The sequence below is a fragment of the Schistocerca americana genome, chromosome 4, assembly GCF_021461395.2.
Source record: "Schistocerca americana isolate TAMUIC-IGC-003095 chromosome 4, iqSchAmer2.1, whole genome shotgun sequence".
NCBI lineage: Eukaryota > Metazoa > Arthropoda > Insecta > Orthoptera > Acrididae > Schistocerca > Schistocerca americana.
The window spans coordinates 467594621-467613889 of record NC_060122.1 but is presented as its reverse complement, the minus strand read 5'-3'; the positions used below and the strand labels follow the sequence as shown (position 1 = coordinate 467613889).

At 45.9% G+C, this 19269-nt stretch overlaps 1 protein-coding gene across 3 annotated transcripts in view; it reads right to left on the bottom strand.

Annotated features, from left to right (window-relative positions):
• Positions 1 to 19269, bottom strand: part of LOC124613864 (ETS-like protein pointed) — an 816307-nt gene that overhangs the window by 63268 nt on the left and 733770 nt on the right. For all 3 annotated transcript variants that reach the window (XM_047142590.1, XM_047142591.1, XM_047142592.1), the window contains one exon: positions 9911 to 10066. In XM_047142590.1, the coding sequence (XP_046998546.1) occupies positions 9911 to 10066 (156 nt within the window). The remainder of the gene's footprint in view (positions 1 to 9910; positions 10067 to 19269) is intronic.

Genomic DNA, 19269 nt, shown 5'->3' with positions numbered 1-19269 from the left:
ACTCATTATTAATAACGTGACTGAAATTTGTTATGTTATTTCAGGGAACGCATTGTTTTTTAAAGCCCACGTCGAGGAATTGCTGACAAGTAACGTAATCTGTTTCGATGATAAAGCGACATTAAAAACAAACTCGTCACTTTTCCGGACGATGTATTTCTTCCCACGCTGACACCACAGTGGGCGGCAACACGTGGGACAATATATCAACTAAAACATTGATCTAGTACCTATATAGTGTTGCAGCAGAACTCTTAATGTAAACTGGTGGCTTGCGTTAAGTGAACGTATTTACATAGCGGGTGTAACCGGTTTTTAGTGGGGAGACCGAAACAAACTGGAACATGAACGTCGTTTCTCTTTTGGATTGGACTAACGTACTTCTCACATGTACGGTTTTCCTCTTTTTCTGGCACGTGAGACTGAAACTGGTATTAACTCTTAGCTCCAAACACTGCGAGTATCTAGGGGATTGGTGAGACAGTTGTGAATAGAGTGAATTAGTTTCACACACACACACACACACACACACACACACACACACACACACACACACACACACAAAGGAGGGGGGAGGGGGGAGGGGGGAGAGGGGGGGGGGGAATATTCACCACAGTAAAAGCAAAAATCTGCTGACGGCAACGATCAGCCTGCTGTATGCGACGATCAGCAGCGTGTCGCGGAAGAATCTGCCTGAACTCTAATATTTGTTAGTCAAAAATGCCGCATTCCGATAAAATGCCGTAGTGAGTCTCTCTGTTATTACTTATTATAAGAAAATATTTTGCTGATATTATAGACTATATGTCAAAATGGGCAGGATCATCACAAAAAACAGAAAAATAAATGATTTCATTTTTTATTGTTTTAAATGTAAGTTGTAGAAGAGTAGCCAAAATAGTATTTACTACGTTCCGATGGAAGATCAAACTTGGCATGGTCAAGAGGAATTTTCCGGTGGCATCTAGTGACCGTTGCTACAAGTTGGAGATGCACGTTATGTGAGGAAGCTATATAACTAATGGTGGCAATTTGCGAATGATAATGTTTCGTGAAAACAAATGTGACTGTTAAAAGAAGAGTACGAAGAGGCGTGAGGCGAACTATGACAGCTGCCCCAATTGACCTTCATACGGAGAAGGAAGCTGCTTATTGCCGACAAGGAAACTGTGTAAACACTAAGAATTACAGTACAGTTAATCCCAAAATCAGTGACATAGATAAGTTTTAAGCTAAATTCTATCTTTTGTTTTCTTCCTAACATGTAATAACAGTTTTGAACCTATTTTACCAACGAAGCCTTTGCGTAATGCTGAGCAGTGGTTTATGTCACAAAACATTCTTTCAGAAACAATCGAGTTAGCAAAGGTATACTTGAACTAAATGAATGTTGCCCGCAGTTCACGTTTCCATTAAGCTGTTTCTGAGGAGATTTGAGCGCAGACTGGGCACTATCAAAATGGCAAGGAATAAAAGGACCAAGAGAGTAGTTTTGCAGACCACTGGTCTTAAGTACGATTCGCGAGATCGATCTTTGTGTGTCTATCAAAGAATTTTCGGGAATAAGCGGTCAGAGCATCATACTATTCGAGCGGGTCGAATCTACACGTCATCGCCAATCCAGTACCACAGAAAAACGCGGTTGATCAAATTTCAAAAAACAAGCAGAGGGCAGAAATGTTATAGAGATACTCGTACGCTATAATCAGAAATCTCTTTCTTCGGATTAGATACAATGACGCAATGCTGCACATTACATGGACCTTACAGCAGACAATACAAACAAACAAAAAAAAAAAAAAAATTACGAGGAACAATTCTAAGCCTTAATAACAGGAGAAACTGCGGGCTACCAGGAAAGATAACCATCAGCACCATGAGCGGAACGGAACGACACGTGATACTTTAAGTACTGGAGAGGGAATAGGAAATGGCGAAAGATAGTGGAGGCGACATGCAGACTTGGAGAATGATGCAGTCTGTTATCACAGGCACAAATAGCATAAATCATTACAGAAATGGAAACGAATAACTCTAAAATACTAAATGAACATGAGAGAACATTCATGTTGAACAGTTACTGAATGTGATTTCGCACTTCGGAAGGGGCTAATGGAAGCAGAAATGTGTCGAGAAATATTACGTACAGGTGGGTAGTTCACTGTGCTAGCCATTTTACAGCAGATATTTGTTTTTCTTTTCTTTTCTTTTTTTTTTACGGAATCATATTAGTTGGAACGATTAGTTGCGACGTAGATGTACATCGAAAACCTGCGTGCGCTCAGTGCTAACGACGATTATATGCGGCAGCGGTCAACAGCGCCAGAAGATGTTTTAATGCAACATGAATTCACACACAAATATTACTTGTCTGAGGCACATTTTGGCGATTACAGTGTAGAAGCGTGTTACGAAGCAGTTAGAAGATGTGCAAGCGCGGCTTATCGAACGCGGAGGTGAAATGTCGAGTGTTATGAATAGTGACAGTGAGGATGAATTTAATGAAGATTACTTCAATTTTCGTTCGTCTCATAGTGAGGATATTGTTAGTATCGTCGATCTTGCCATTTCTGCATCTCAGGGCCGAGAAAATCGTTCCTCGCGTTTCCTGTGCTCGACTTCCAGGAGTGAAACTGATGACGATGTTGAGGGGACAATGAAGACTGCGAAAGAGATCCCCTTTATGTCTGTGGATAGTTTCCAGTGGTAGGGAACGGGCAGAAACGACCAGCACTGAACAACCATGCCTAGCGTAAGGCGCGCACAGAAAGTGCACTGCTGCCACAGGCTCACCAACGAAAGGGTTAATGGACGTGGATGTGCTGTAAATTTCCCAGTTAAACATCCCATCATTTTAAGAAGCGGTTTTCCAACGTCCGACTGACTAAATAGTGACCAAAAGATACAAAATTCTCACCGTGCATGTGAGGATGCACCTAAGAAATAAGGCATCACTGCCGGCCGTTGTGGCCGAGCGGTTCTAGGCGCTTCAGTCCGGGACTTCGCTGCTGCTACGGTCGCAGATTCGAATCCTGCCTCGGACATGGATGAGTGTGATGTCTTTAGGTTAGTTAGGTTAAAGTAGTTCTAAGTTCTAGGGGACTGATGACCTCAGAAGTTAAGTCCCATAGTGGTCAGAGCCATTAGAACCATAAGGCATCACAAATGAGCTGTAACTCATCAACATGACGCACCACTAGATGATAACTATCGTGTACAGTGATTTGGTCGGTGAGAATCGGCTAAAGCTGTAGGCAACCGCTTAATATGAAGAGCGTCGTAAGAGTGACTGCTGTACATACTTTCAATTACTAATCTGCGGTGTCGGCAGTTTTCCGGGGAGCAGGCGGCTGAGGTGAGCTTGAGCGCGAGCACTACACAGCGGGCCTACCTGTGAAGAGCATGCGTGGCGGCGAGGTGGCCGCGGCTGCGGCTGCGCCAGACTGCGGACTTTCGCCGGCCCGCGCCTTACCCGCACGGCACGCCGCGGCAGCGCAAGGCACGCTCCGCTGCACTTACTGCTCCACTCCAGACTGCTCTTCCTTCATGCCCAATATTCGGCCTACTCTACTGTACCACGCACTCCCCGGTCGCGCTAACCCGAAAGAAACAACCGTCTACAATATTGTTAAGGCTTTCCTGGCCACTTGTTAGCAGACTTCCTGTTGGCTACTGTCTCGGGTTCTTCGGCCAAAGTTTGATGGAAAATTTTTCTGACGTTCCGTCAGCACGAGTGGCTGGCATTGTCAAAGCTTCACCCCCCACTACTGGTGGTGGACTCGCGGCCACAGATTATATATAACTGGCACTCCAACAGCCAAGGGTTTTTCCGTGGTAATTTTCGGAGCTGTTCTTCCCCTGCTACCTACAGCGGTCGTCCGCTGCAGCACGGGAATCCAGGATCCGTCCAGCTTAAGGCTTTCTTCTCTGTCATGTTTGTGTATTTCTATAGCTACATTGAACAAGCGGATATGATATCTCTTCTCTACAGCGTGTCGGCGAATTTTACTGTATGGTCGGTGTCGGACATAGGGCGTCGATTTCTCCACCTGCCCCAGCCTGCAATGTCTGCAGTTTTGTGCTGATTGATCGTCCAGTCATTCCAATATACGCTTTTCCGCATGTCCACGGTATTCGGTAATATTCCCGACTTTAAAAGTGAGTCTCTTTCCTCCTCTGCCGATCTGAGTCACTATTTCATCTTCTTTGTCGGTTTATAAATAGTCTTTAAGGTGTGTTTGCGCAATATACGACCTATTCTGTCCATTATCCTGCGAATGTGTGACAGAAAGGCCGTACCGGACACATTTTTTTAACGATACGTCAGTTTGCTTGTTTGATTCTGCGACACTTCTTATGTAGACTAACTGGTGACGTACCCATTGCTCCTCATATCACTTTCCAGTTCCTGCACCTTGTGTCTGAGGTGTTGGGACATATTGGTCTTTCTCGCGTTACTAGCGTATTAACCATGCCTCTTTTCTGGCTCCGGTGATGATTGAACTGTTTGTTGCAGGTATCGGTCCCTCTGTGTCTGTTTCCGATGCAATGCACTCTGTGTCCCAAGTTTTCATCCTATGTCATGAGCAGAACACCTAGAAAGGGCAGCTGTTGGTCATTTCCACTTCATGGTAAATTTTACGTGCATGGAGGCTGTTCAGTCACCGAGCTGTTCCTCACCACAGATCCACGCAACGTCAGTATCTATAGCACACCTTAGGTTTACAGGGTCCCCAGTCCAGCGCCTGTGCCTCATTGACCAAACGACAGCCTGGCAGCTTTGATGTTGCTTCTTTGTTTACCCAAGTGCCATTCCATGACTCTTTGTTCCATTTTCCCGGGAGACGTCACCAAGCTCTCTCATGTACGTCTCAGCACGAATTATTTCATGTGGAAGGGCAACTTCTACTAACACTTCCAAGGCGTCGCGATGGGCAGTCCACTTAGTCCATTGGTGGCCAACTTCTTCGTGGAACATCTCGAAGCACAGGCACATGAGGTCGACAATACCTTCATTGCGCGGATCCATGGTGTGGAACAGATCAATGATTTCGTAAAACACCTGAACAGTCTCCAAGCATGTAAAATTTATCATGGAGGTGGAAAAGGACCAATAGCTGCCCTTTCCACATGCTCTGGTCACACGATATGTTGAAAACCTGGGGGACAGCGTGTATCGGAAACCGAGACATACGGACCGATACCTGCACCAACTGTCAAATCATCACCTGAGCAGTAAAAAGGCATGATTAATACGCTCGTAACACGAGCGAGACGAATATGTGAGCCGCAACACGCGAGATGCAGCAGCTGCAAAGCGATCTGAGGAGAAATGGGTATTTCACCAATTAGTCTACATAAGAAGTTCACAGAATCAATCAGGTGAAGTGACACACCGTAAAAAGAAATGCCGGATACGGCCTTTCTGCCATACATTCACAGAGTAGCGAAAAGAAACGGTCGTATATTGCGGAAACACAGCGTAAAGACCTAAACCGACAAAGAAGATCGAAGAGTGTCTCAGGTCGGCAAAGGAGACTAGGGATCCACCCACAATGTCGGTAATATACCTCATCCCTTGGACTTGCGGAAAAGTCTATGTTGGAATGAATTGACGATCAAGCAACACTAGGATTAGCGAACATAAGAGGCATTGCAGGATGGGGCAGCTGGAGAAATTAGCCGTGGCGGAGGACACGTTATGTGACACCCATCACATAGTGAAATTCGCCGACACGGATGTTCTGGCTGTACAGAAGAGCTGTCGCACTCGTTTGGTCAGGGAAGCTACAGAAATACACAAATATGACGACAGCTTCAACAAGAGAAGATAGCCTGAAGATGAATGGATTCTGGATTCTCGTGATGCAGCGAACGACTGTTGCCACCAAGTAGCAAGGGGAGAACCGCAGCGGGGAGAACCGCAGCGGAAATGACCTCGGAGAAGCTCTTGGGCGTTGGTGCAGTAGGTACATATAATTTGTGGTCGCGAGCTCGACTCCAGTCCACCACCAGCAATGGAGGGTGAAGCTGTGACATTGCCAGCCAATCATGCTGGCGAAAAGGCAGAAAAATCATCAAACAAACGTCAGCCGAAGAACCAGACACAGACGCCAACAGGCAGTTTGTCAACAACCATTTACTAAGTTTCTTTTAGTACAAACACACCAGGGACTGTGATTCACCTCTGTGACACCGACATTAAACTCTGCGGCCTATTCTTTCTTTTCAAACGCAGAGAGCCTTTTGTTGGCATCTAGTTTTACATCAATTCGGTCCCATAATCATGAACAGGGACACCAATACATACACTCATACAGTCTTAGACACGGTACAGGATGTGACATTGACTTCCTCAAACATGTGAGCGAAGTGTCAATGTTAAACCCTTCTACAACGAGATACTAGTGCATGAATCTAAAGCGGAATTCCAGACCTGTCACCGCCTCTCGGTAACCACATTTACAGGGTAAAGCCCAGTTCCACCGACAAAATTTCGCAAGTTGCTCAGGGATATTTTTTCCAGTATCTCGGAATAAGGGACGCGAGATCTACAGTGGCTTGTTTCAGGGTGACTGCATTTCGTTCAACTTCTTGTCCTCTTTTATCTTGGTATCTTTAGTGCACTGAAAATACCTACAATACAGTCACCTGTTGGCATTATGCGGTATGTATGCGTTATTTGCAGACTAGTTCCATTCACTCACGATACTTGGCGTGGCCAACACTTCCGTTCACTTTACGCTTCGTTCTCAACCTTGCACTCAATGGTGCTCCGATCTGTCTACGGTTTGGTTGTTTTCCGGCAGTGTTACCTGTACGCCATCAGCGCTACATAGCAATACGGACAGGTTTAACCTACTGATTACGAGTTGTATCATTTAAAGTAAACCAACACCACTGAAAAAAATAGCCCGACAGAGATCTGATCAGTACTATATGCACGGCTGCAGGCATTACTGTTGTCAACAGCAAGAATCGTGAGCAAATAAAACAAGTTTGTTTCAAGAAAGACACTACTTTTGCACTATTGTGCAGACATTTCCAGTGCAATACAATTACAAAGCTAAACGGCTTTAAGAAATCAGTTACCCTGAAATATGTCCACGGACACCATATGTCCCTCATTCCAAAATACTTAGAAAATTTCACTATACATCCTCCGATTTTTTTTTTTGATGGAGTTCGAGTTCGCCCTTATTCCACTGGAAAACAACCCACCTCGAAAAACTGTCATACCTTCTGCCACTAAATGAAATATACGTGTCACATTACACTCGACCTATCCAGCCGGTCTGTATCTCACTGAAAAACGAAACGAGAACACTAAACATGGAAACATTTCGAATTTTCTTTTTCTTTTTCTTTTTCTTATTTGGTGTCCAAACACAAGCTACTGGCTTGGCTTCAATGGAAGAAATATTCCGTTCGATGTTGAAAGTGTTCAGTAATCAAAGTTAGGAGACAATAGTAATCATGTCAAATAGACATAGCAGCGGAAAATGTACGAAATACCGCTGAACTAAAATAACTGACATTCAGTGGCTGCGGTTCGCGTATTTAAATTTCCTACGGTAGTGACTTGATATGAGATTTTAGTCTTGAGAGTCCACAGGTAAAGAATATGTTGTGCTCACTGCTGCAAGACCTTGAATGTATTTACTCTTTTCCATACTATCAGTTTCTTAAAAACTTAGGAACTGCTGCACTCCCCCGCTATATATTATTTCTAACGTACACTGATCAACAATGTCCGGGCGCCCTTAGGCTTATGAAATGAGGAATCAAAAGTGGTTCAAATGGCTCTAAGCACTATGGGACTTAACATCTGAGGTCATCAGTCCCCTACACTTAGAACTATTTAAACCAAACCAACCTAAGGGTATCACATACATCCATGCCTGAGGCAGGATTCCAACCTGCGACCGTAGCAGCACCACGGTTCCGGACTGAAGCGCCTAGAACCGCTCGGCCCCAGAAGCCGGCAATGCGGAATCAACCACTAAATGTCACGAGAGGTGAACCTGTTACTATACAAGCGGGCGAGGGGTATTGCGTTGATTGTAGGAAAGCAATACCAGCAGATAGGGTAGGTGAGGAGAGCTCGCCAACATCGAACGTGTAGTAGTCACTGGATGTCACCTGACCAACAAATCCATCTGGGGCATTTCAATCCCCCTAAAGCTGCCCATTTCGACCATTGGTGATGTGAATGGGAAGTGGAAACGCGAAGGAACTACCATAATTAAACTAAAACCAGGCAGACCTCGTGTACTGACGGACAGGCACCGTCGAGCGTTGCAGAGGGTGGGTGTAAAAGATCGCACGAAGTGAGCGGAAAGGTAGGCTACGACTCGTGAGTTCGGAAGTGCTACCAGCAGTCCAGCTAGCACAACTAGTGTCCGTAAAGAGTTAGAGAGAATGGGGTACATTGTCGATGAGCTCCTCATAAGCGACACATTCCTGTCGTCAGTGTTACGTGACGTAAGAGATAGTGTATAGAGCCACGTCACTGGACAGTGGACGACTGGAAACCAGTAATTTAGAGTGGCGAATCTATATACCCTGTGGAAATCCGATGGAAGAGTTTGGGATTGAAGCCAATACAGTGAAGTACAGGGGAAGTGGTGTTACGATATGGAGGTATTTTTCAAGGTTAGGATGTGGTCTTATTACGTTGAAGAGGAAGGATGTGATTTTTTTTTACAGTATTGTGTACTGCGTACAGCGTAGACGAGGGTTGCTTAAGTATGCCAATGCACCCTGTCATAAGGCGGCCCCTATGAGGCAATGGTTAGTGGACAATGACATTCCTGAAACGAACTGGCCTGCCTGGAGTCCCAAGCACAACACGGTCGAACATTTTAGGGATGAGTTAGAACGTCGACCTCGCTTCAGATCCCACCGTCCAACATCACTACTTTTTCTAGTTTCAGCACTTGTGGAGAGCTGTTTTGGCATCTTTGATTTTGGTGCTGCGGTGTTTGCAGGATTGGCCGACTAGGTCGTTTCCAGGGGACGCCCGATTGCTTGTTGTTCGTGTGGTGAATACAATCTTCGTGGAGGCTCCTGCAGCGGAATACGCGGCGCCAGTTTGGAGGAACTCTGCTCACACTAAGCAAGTTGACGTCGCCGTAAACGAAACTGTACGTATTGCCACAGGGTGCCTCAAACCAACTCCCAAAGACAAAATTTATCCCATCATAGGCATAGCGCCACCCACTATCCGCAGACAAGTAGCCGCCGGGATCGAAAGATCAAAACAAAAGAATGATCCTCGACACCCGATGCATATGCACCGAAAACAACGTGTCCGGCTGAAATCTCGCAGGAGTTTCATTGAAACTACTGAAGAGCTCGCCACCAAGCCCGGCGCAAGGCGGCTATCTCTTTGGGAAGAAATGGTGCCACACTCCACAATGGAACTACTTGAGGAGGGATCTGCAGGATTTCAACTACCTTTTACAACTTGGAGGTCATTAAACCGGCTGCACACTGGAGTAACTGGGTGCAAATCAAACCTATTTAAGTGGGGCTACAGCGATAGCGATAGGTGTGAATGCGGAGCAATACAGGACTTGGACCACCTATTGATTTGCCCAGATATGTCTATAGATTGCACTAAAGACGATATTTTGAAAGTCAATGACAAAGCAACCTACGTTGCTAAGTACTGGGAAGGGAAGGTATAATTGGTGCATCCGGATACGGAAGAAGAAGAAGCACTTGTGGAGGAATGGTCTCCAGTTCCTCCACAGACATTCAGAAGTCTCCTGAAAGTATATGCGGTGAAGGCGAAAAGTGGACATACCCCAGAGTCCGGATCCTTTAGATCAGATAGCTACAGCAACAGGCTTAAATGCGGTAAAAGACGAGGCAGTGTGGACTTGGCGCCTGGCCGGGTACTCACCGTCGTGTAGGAAGGCCGCCTGCTGGCCGTGCGGGGTGTTGGCGCCGTACGCGCCGCCCGCGACGGCGTTGCCCAGGTACTCGCTCAGGTCCGGCACGCACACCGACTCGTACAGGCCGGCCGGCGCCGTGCCCAGCGACCGCTCCTTCTCCACCTCTGCAACACAACGCGCCACCAGGTCACTCCTCCGACAAAACAACGTGTCCCCGCTAAGCCTCCAGTGTTACGTTCTACTCTTATGCCCAAAATACTCGCAGACGCCCATAGATGTAAGCAACTTTCACAAAGCAATCTTCTCTTAACATCTTGCAACCTTCTGCGACGTGTTCTTGAGACGTATTTTGCACTTATTTTAAGTGCTCTCTCTCTCTCTCTCTCTCTCTCTCTCTCTCTCTCTCTCTCTCACACACACACACACACACACACACACACACACACACACACACACACACACACACACGAGCGCGCGTGCATACATATTATAAAAATGGATGTACGTATATATGAATGTATGCATGTATGTATGTATGTTCCACATCATCTCCTAAACGCTGGACCGATTTCAACCAAACTTGGTACACGTGTATCACTTCCTGCCTGGAAAGAATCGCTATGTGAGTAAGTACAACTTATACAGGGTGGTCAGAAAATGTGTGAAATGCTTGTAGGGATGTTACAGGGCAGGTTGTACTGAGACATAAATGTTAAGAAAGAAATTCGATACTTTGCTCCGTTTCCGAATTATTTATCATAGAATTTAGCCAATCGGGGAGCCGCGCGCTCGCATTCAAGCGGTCTGCCAGGGGCGGTGTTGCCCAACGAGTGCTTTGTCTCGTTAGCTGAAACTTGTATTTACGCGCGCGACAATCTGATTGGCTAACTTCAATGCTAAATAGCTCGGAACATTCATATCTCAGTACAACCTGCCCTGCAACATCCCTACAAGCGTTTCAGACATTTGCTGACCACACTGTATATCAAAGAGGTCGGGGTGGAGTGGAAAAGCATTGCAGCCCATGAAGCGCGGCTACTTTGCTCACTTGAAAATGGGGGCACTCAGTGCACTTTGCACATAACTGCAAACGTTTACAAAACTTTTCCTCGGCGACGGCTCCTACACAATGAGGAAGGGAAAAAAAGTTTACTGCTTTCTGCATTTTCACTGTTAGTGCAGTAGAGATGCTGCATCAAGCACGACGCTTTAATTTTACTAACTGTATTCGCGGCACATTTTGCGGGCAGTACTCACATTTACCACTGAATGTACCATCAAAATTGTATCATTTTATGACGCACATTTCAGAAGATATGACGTCAGATACTGCGATGCGTAAAAAATAAATAAAAAATAAATAAATAAAAAACTAGAATGTACCTAAAAAATATACCGTTACACAACACAATAGTTCAGGACATACGATGCCATACACATTGAGCTACCTGAAAATAAAACTGCAGAGAGAAATTTGATAGAGATAAACGTGAAATACGTGAACAAATACGTCTGAAATGTGTTAAATATATATTACATATCCACAGGCGGGAAAAGTCATGGGTTATCAGCTCATCCTGGACCCCTGGAACGATTTCAACTAAAGTTAGTATACGTATTAGTTACGATATGGAAAGAAATATTGGGGAAGTAAGAACTATCAGAGTTCTATTCGTGTGTGATAACGTGGAGTGAGAGAGGGCGAAGGAGGAGATGGACAGGGAGAGGGGAAGGAGGAGACAGACTAACATAAGACTGGAATAAATACATACACGGGCAAGGTCTGTTAGCTTGTTTCGAATAACGCTGTGGGCACGTAAATTGTTTTTAAGCTTACAAGGGAGCGAATTCCTGCACTTTCTCGATTTATTAGACGATTCCGTGGGATCATCGAGCATAAGTTAATTCATGTTAAAGAGGAGTAGTACAAATGAGATCATCAGAGACAAACTTAACATCAAAATGGGGACCATGCAGTAGACGAAGGGAAAGAATTCTGTATCTTGGAAGCAAAACAACCCATGACGGACGAAGAAACGAAGACATAATAATCAGACTAGCACAGGCAAAGAGAGCACTGTTGACCAAAATACGCCAAACTATATGTGATACCTGGCTTAATTCGTTACAGAAATTTTCGAGGATGCACGTCTGGAGCACAGCATTATAAGTGTGGGCCATGGACTGCGGGAACACTGAGAAAGAAAGAAAAAAAAGAAAAACAAGTAATCGGAGTGTTTGAGATGTGGTATGGGAGGATGCGATCTCTGGACGAAAGGAACTAACTAGAAGATGATACAGTATGATAGGCCAAGTGTTAAGGCACCAGGGAATAATTTCCACGGCACTAGGTCGAGCTGTAGCGGCGAAGAATTTTGAGGGAAGAAACAGACTGGAATATATTTGACAAAATAATTGAGGAAGTTGAGTGTAAGTGATACTCTGACACGAAGAGAATGGCACAGGGTAGGAAATCTTGGCGGGCCACATCGAACCAGAAGACTGGTGAAAAAAATCGACCTGCCACATAATGCAAATGACAGGAAAGCTTTTATAAGGCGAGAACACCTTGTATGAGCACGGCTGCGCTATTAACGTGCCTCAAGGTCATCTGACCTGGACGCGCTGCTTTTCTTCTCTACGTAAAGCCGTCATGTGTACTAATAGGATAACCGGTCACATTCTATGCAACGAAGTGAAAATGTTTTCTTGTTATTTTGTTTGGAGGACATGGAAGCAGGAACGTATTGACTGTCCCATGAACTATGTATGAAAATTTTGATTTAAAACATACAGATATACAGACCTTCCGCAAGCCAGGGCATAGTGCACGGCGGAGGGTGCTTCGTACTAACATTAGCTCTTTCCTTTCTCATGATCCCCACGCGAGGTATATGGTAGTGGCAGCACTATTAATTGAATACAGGTTCTATAAATTTACTCAAGAGGATTACATACATAACTATAGAAATGAATAGTCAAAATAATAGCCAGCTGAAACTTCACCTATTCCAAACACATGCCATAGCCGTGACGACTTGACTAGTGCGTTGAAGCTGGAGCTGGACGCAGTCGATTCGGATCCTTGTAGCAGAAGAAAAATTCTTCACCAGCATTCTTGACCAAAAGACTGAGTCCAGAGTCTGGAATAAATCCAGATATTCTCTGCGATGTCTCCCTTAGTTAAGGTACATGTTGGTGATCCGTGCACCTGCTGATGACCTTAATCTGGGTGACACCCATGGTGCTATTCGACAGCAGTGGGCTACGTAGCGGCACCGAGCTTCTCCGTTTTCCTTCTTGCTGTCATCACCAACAAAAACTCATTCACTCATAGTTTCCTTGTTACACAACAATTATCACTTCGCGAAAGTTATGGTGACTGATTGACGGGAACAATGAAAAACTGTAGCCATGTATTGGAGCTCCTAATATACGTAATGAACTTTCAGTTTTAGTGACGTCTGCAGAGAATAACCACATCGGACGACGTTGCTGTCGAGGTAGCATAATTTCCATCCAGTCCATGTCCTGATGCAAGGCTGCTGCACGAGCGCCCACACGTCCAACACGGAATTTTCACGTGTCCTATCACAAACACACGGACTACGCTCTTCTACGTGTAACACGAGGCACATATTCAGGGGCACCAGTTGGCGTGCTCGAAGAGTTGAAAGAAGCCTCCCTGTTGGCTGACTGTGCAGCTCGGGTCGTGTAGTCGACAGAGAATGGACGCCGCCTCGGGAACACACGATGGCGCGGAGCTTGAACAGCGGTCCCTTGTTCCTATTCGCGAGCGATGGGCAGGGGAGTGTCCAACGCACACAATTCGTTAACTACGATTTTCCCATTACGTTTCCAAGGTGCAGTAACTGCTCATCCTAGGCAGAAGGATACATTTCGGTGTGCTTGTAGTCACTCACGAGCCAGCCTGTATTTGACCCACCTGTGGAGTATAGAAGCCAGACACACAGTGGCCATCACAGTGTATTCCCCACTCACGCCTTCATACACTGGTGACAATTTGTCAGAAGGGTACATTCCGGTGTTCTCGCAGTCCCACGTGGGAGAGGCAGTCTCGGCTGCAACCTTGTGATGTAGGAGCTTGCACCGTGTATTCCGTAGCGACAACCGCACTCGCGGCCGTAGACACGGCGAACGACTGACAGCAGTAGTAGCAGCACAGCGGCGGCTGCCCGGGGTGGCGTCCGGCCGCCGGCGGGACCGGGGCCGGCTTCCCGTGCCGGCTCCTGCTGCCGCTGCGACACTTCCGCGGCGCGACGGAAGCGTCATTGTCGCGGCGTTTCCTCTCATTAGGCGCCGCCGGCAGCAGCAGCGGCAGCCGCTCCGTCCGGCCGGACGGCCAGCATCCGACCGGCATTGCCGATTGCTATTGAGCCCCGCAGGAAATCCTGCAGTCAATACGGGGGATGTGTGTCAGCGTGGTGCGCGCCGCCAGCACGCAGTTGTGGCCCGACACTCTGCCCAGACGGACGCGACGCGACGCGGGAGATCCGACGCCGCAGGTCACGCACGAGGCGAGTGGCGAGGGACGCCGGTCGCGGCGGGGTGAGTGTCGCGCTTCTGCCGTGCCGCCAGCCGCACGCAGCCACAGTGCGCTCACACCAATTTCCCCGAAATCGTGTGTCCTAGCTTTGCGTCTGTGTCGCTGCGTCCCACTCAGTGTCAGGTGCTGCTTCTCTTGCAATTATAAGCTACTAAAAGATTGTGAAAGTTCCTGATTCGCACGCTCCGAAAAACGTCTTTTTGTTGATACGAATTACGTGCAATCCCTGATTCCCGCAGTACTTATTACGCATCTTGCGTCATTCGAAAACTCTTTGATCGAATGATGTGCTTTCACACGCACACGAACACACAAAATCACAATTTAGTTCTTTATAACTCAGATAATGGCTTATTTCGTTTGTCTGCTGTTATATGGAATTTTTCTGCAGTTAATTTTTTGCTATCTGGTGCCTTAAATGTTCGAAAATGTTGACCATCAGATTGTTTGAAAATATTGCTTCGACTCGCGTCGCTTTGACTTCGTATGGAAGGACACGAAGATTTTTGACACTTACAAGCGTCCATTTACTTATTTCTCAGATACTGTGTGTAAAAGGATAAAATGCACAATTTGTGACCTTCCTATAATGGTAAAACAATGTACGGAGAAAAGATGAAATATCTGAATGTAGAGTTCTATTCCCAAAAATAAATGGAGACAAAATTTGTTGCAAGCATTAACACTAGATAGCGCGAATTGCAATGAATCCCTCCGTTACACACAGTGGCTCGAGGAGAATACATGCGAAATCCGGGAACGTGTCTCTCAATATACGCGGGTTGCCTCAGCGTATTGACTCCTACAGACACGAGAAGTGACTGTTTAGCTGCTTATGGAAAGCAGGCGGGTAAGTAGCAATTTCCAAAGCAAATGTTCTGGGTTATCTCCATTTCGTGTGGTGTGTAGGAAGAGCCTGACGGTAAAGCCTCTCGCAGGCTAGTACGTTAACGGACGAATTCATTTCTTTTAGAGCTTTGTATTAAGCTCTACAGAACATCAAGTCTCATAACTGATGTACCACACTTTCTTCTGATAGTATTTGGTAATATATCAGCTCTTGTTCTCGTTCCCTCTCAGTGCCGCCACCAACGCCAACGCCCCCGTACAGTGTTTGCTCTGTCAGGATGAATGGTTGAACCGTGCCTCGAGAAGAACTGCATCTATGTACATACAAGCAGCAGAGAGGGCTGTGCGGTGCTTGAGAGGAAAAATAGCAAACAGAAGCTAGAGTAATATGACACGACGTCTCGCTGGCGAGGAATTCGGAAATATAAAAGATGTCAGATCATGTGAGAGGTGACACTATCTCCTGGCAATTATTACATTAAGCTTAGCACCTGCGTCTCCAATACGTTGCGAAGTTATGCCTAATGTAGGTGGTTACTTCTTTGACACTGTGTCAACATTTGACGTTAGTCTTCTTCTCCACCGCAAAAAGTTTTTTGAGGTATTTATTTAGGGCGTTCCTAGCTGCAGTCACGAGATATAAGTTCCCCGAAGCCTTCTGTAGCTCCACTGTCAGGCTTATCCTCCCACACGACTTGGTCAACGCAGTTGGCACGTCGTGTGCGTGATCAACAGGTAGCGGGGCCCCCGGAGCAGCAACAGGTGGAGGCGCGGTGCACGTACTCACCAGAGCCGTCGGCGGCCATCTGGACGCCGGCAGGCCTCGCACTGGCCGCCGCGCGGCGGGCCCCAGCCGCCTGGCGGCACTCGCGCGCAACACCCGCCACCTGCTCCCGGCTTATCGCGCGTCTGCCGCCGCACTACTGCACCTCCGTCTCACTTCTCTCATTCGACTGATCGGCGCCTTCTTTCGGCACGTAAATCGCGTCCTGGTTCACTTCCGTTTCCGTTGTAGCGTGGAGCAGTAATGGGATTATGGCTCAACATCGAACCTCGGAGGAAGTAACCGTACGTCTGACTTTCGAGCACGAAGCGTGAAAAACAAACACAAATTACGTAGCAATTAGTCAACAGCATTCAGTTATTTCTTCCCATTTTATCGTTGTATTGGGTTTATTTCAGTTGAGAGCAAGGTCTGCCTGTTTTTCTTCGCCTGTGCGACATTTCTACTGTCCTCTGTCAATGGTTGTCAGTTGACAGTCTTGATGCCATATTCAGTCAATTACTTTCCGTTTAAATATATTTTTGGCTCCTGAACAGCAACCAGGTCTTACCGTCAAACGTGTCAAGTTTTCTCAGCCTGCTGCAATCATGTGAAATGTATTGCCGAAGGAAACCAATCTTTTCTTGATGGTATCTGTTACCTTTACTACTTTGTTATGTAGTTCGTCATTCTTCTGTATTCCATGCATTGTTTTAAAGCATTGTCCAGTTTTGCACTTCAAGCTTTGTGTTTCTGATGCACACAGAACATCTAGCCTTACAACGGCCTGGTATAGTCACATGTCTGTTACACTGATAGTGATTTCTTATTGTAGATATATGTATATTGTAGATATAGGCAAACATTTATGTTAATTATTCTCTCATTCATGCCTAGCTTCTCGGTTTTCCTTATGCCCAGCCACTTTCCTTTGTAGTGAAGGCTTCAATTCGTGGAGTGTCACCCTGCGTTCTTATTTGCTCAAACTGTCCCTGATGTTGGTCATATGCACGAGAGGTCTGTTCAAAAAATTCCGCAGCTTTTAACACAAAATTTTTCTACGCTTATCTTTCACTTATTGCTCATGGTCTCCTTCGAAATACTTACCTCCGCAATTGACACACCGCCACCAAGGCAGTTTCTAGTTCCGGAAGCAGTCTTGCTAAGCCTCTTGCTGGATCGTGCGAAGCGCCGCCTGCGAATTTTCTTGTAGCTGATCTATTGTTGCAAATCTTCGTCCTTTCAACGGGGTTTTCAACTTTGGAAATAAAAAAGAAGACCACAGGGGCCACGTTCGGCGAGTACGGAGGATGAGGCAGAATAGTGATTTCGTATCTTGTGCAATACTCACGCACCAACAGGGACAATGTGTGTGTGTGTGTGCGTTATCTTGGTGCAAAAGCTATGAACTGCCTCGCCACACTTCATGTCGTCTCCTTCTCATACATTCTTGCAGGCGTCGCAACACGTTCCGATAGTACCATCGATTACCAGTTTGTCTCGTGATGGATTAACTAATCCTTCAACGTCAAGGAAAACTATCAGCGTGGCTTTGACATATGACCTTCTCTGACGAGCTTTTTCTGGTCCTGCAGAACCTTTCCCGACCCATTGTGAAGGTTGAACCTTGGTCTCAACATCATAACCATAGACCTACTTCATACGCGTAGGCCCTCGGCTTATCACCGGTTATGATTCTCTTAAGGAACATCTCGTTCTCATTTGCGCGATCCAAAGGCTCTTCACAGATTGCTAGGTGAAGGTCTTTCTGATCTTGACTCACGAGCCGTGGGATGAACTTGGCGGCAATACGATGGATTCCAAGGTGCTGTGAGGATTTCGTGACATGATCCAGTTGAAATGTTACATTCTTTTGCAACCTCTTTGACACTCAGTCTTTGACTCGCACGCGAAGTTTCGTTGACATTCCTGACAGGAGCGTCGTCGGTAGTCATTGGAGGAAGCTCTAAACCCGGGTCATCTTTAACTTCCGTCCGGCCATTTTTAAACGATGCGAACCATTCGCAACACCGAGTACGGCTTAAGCACTCATCACCGTAGTCTTCCTGCATCATTTGTCGCCTCTCTGTAAACGTTTTCCCGAGTTTCACGCAAATTTAATGCAGACGCGTTGCTCCTCTAACTATGTCATCTCGAAATTCTCGAACTTTGTGACACAACGTTCTACTCAATGCAGCACTGAACAATAACAGACATACAACAATGTAACTTCCGACAGTTACACGTTAAACACAGACGTGTACAGAGATGTCAACCGTATTCCGATCCAATGCACCATTGTCTCGCAATTACCAATGTACCGGTAATTTTTCAACAGACCTCTTACTTTTCTTTCCTTTTTCCGGTTTTCTTTGCAGCTTTGAGTTTTATTTATCTTTATCTAAGAGTGTTAAGATGATAATATCGAACACAAATGATAGGCACTCTCCATCGTGACAACCATTCGACCCCCGGTAACTGAGTTGGTTCTTAACTTGCTTACCTTTAACGGCTTCTCGCCATTGTCTAATGCCTTTTTTTTTCAAATAGTTCCAACCATGTGTCTTAACTTAACCAACATACTTTTCAGCAATACGTAATGTCTGCATACTCTTCGTTCAGTTACATCGAAAACTATCGCAACTGATAGTGAAATAATGTATGCAACTTCAGAAATTTTACTATTCGTACTACCAATTTCTTCATATGCTCCATGCCTGTAAATTTAGCACAGAATGCTTCTTGATGTACAGAACAATGAATTGCGTCTGTCGATTGTTGTAATTTTTTTGCTCTACCATTTTAAACTAAATCATAAAATTCTTTTTGCATGGTTTTGCCATGTCGTTTGATAGCAAATTTAGAGAACAGTTCGATTATGTGACTGGATAATAGATACTGAGAGTTCCCATCCGCCTTCACTGCCATTCCCATTTATTTGTAAAGATCAGTAGATTGCCCCTTTTGCGCAAACTGCCACTGAACCTGGGAACGTCCACCATACGAAGAACAAACAGCGAAGGGTAAACAGCGTTGACAGCACGATTCTGCCGTACTGAGGAGAGTACTGCCACACCGCAACTGTAAATGACATGTCGCACTGCACGAGGTACTTCTGGGAAGGGCCTAGCAAAGCCGAGGCACGGCAAAGTCTCAGGCTTCTCGTCCAGCTCTCATACGGTTTGGCA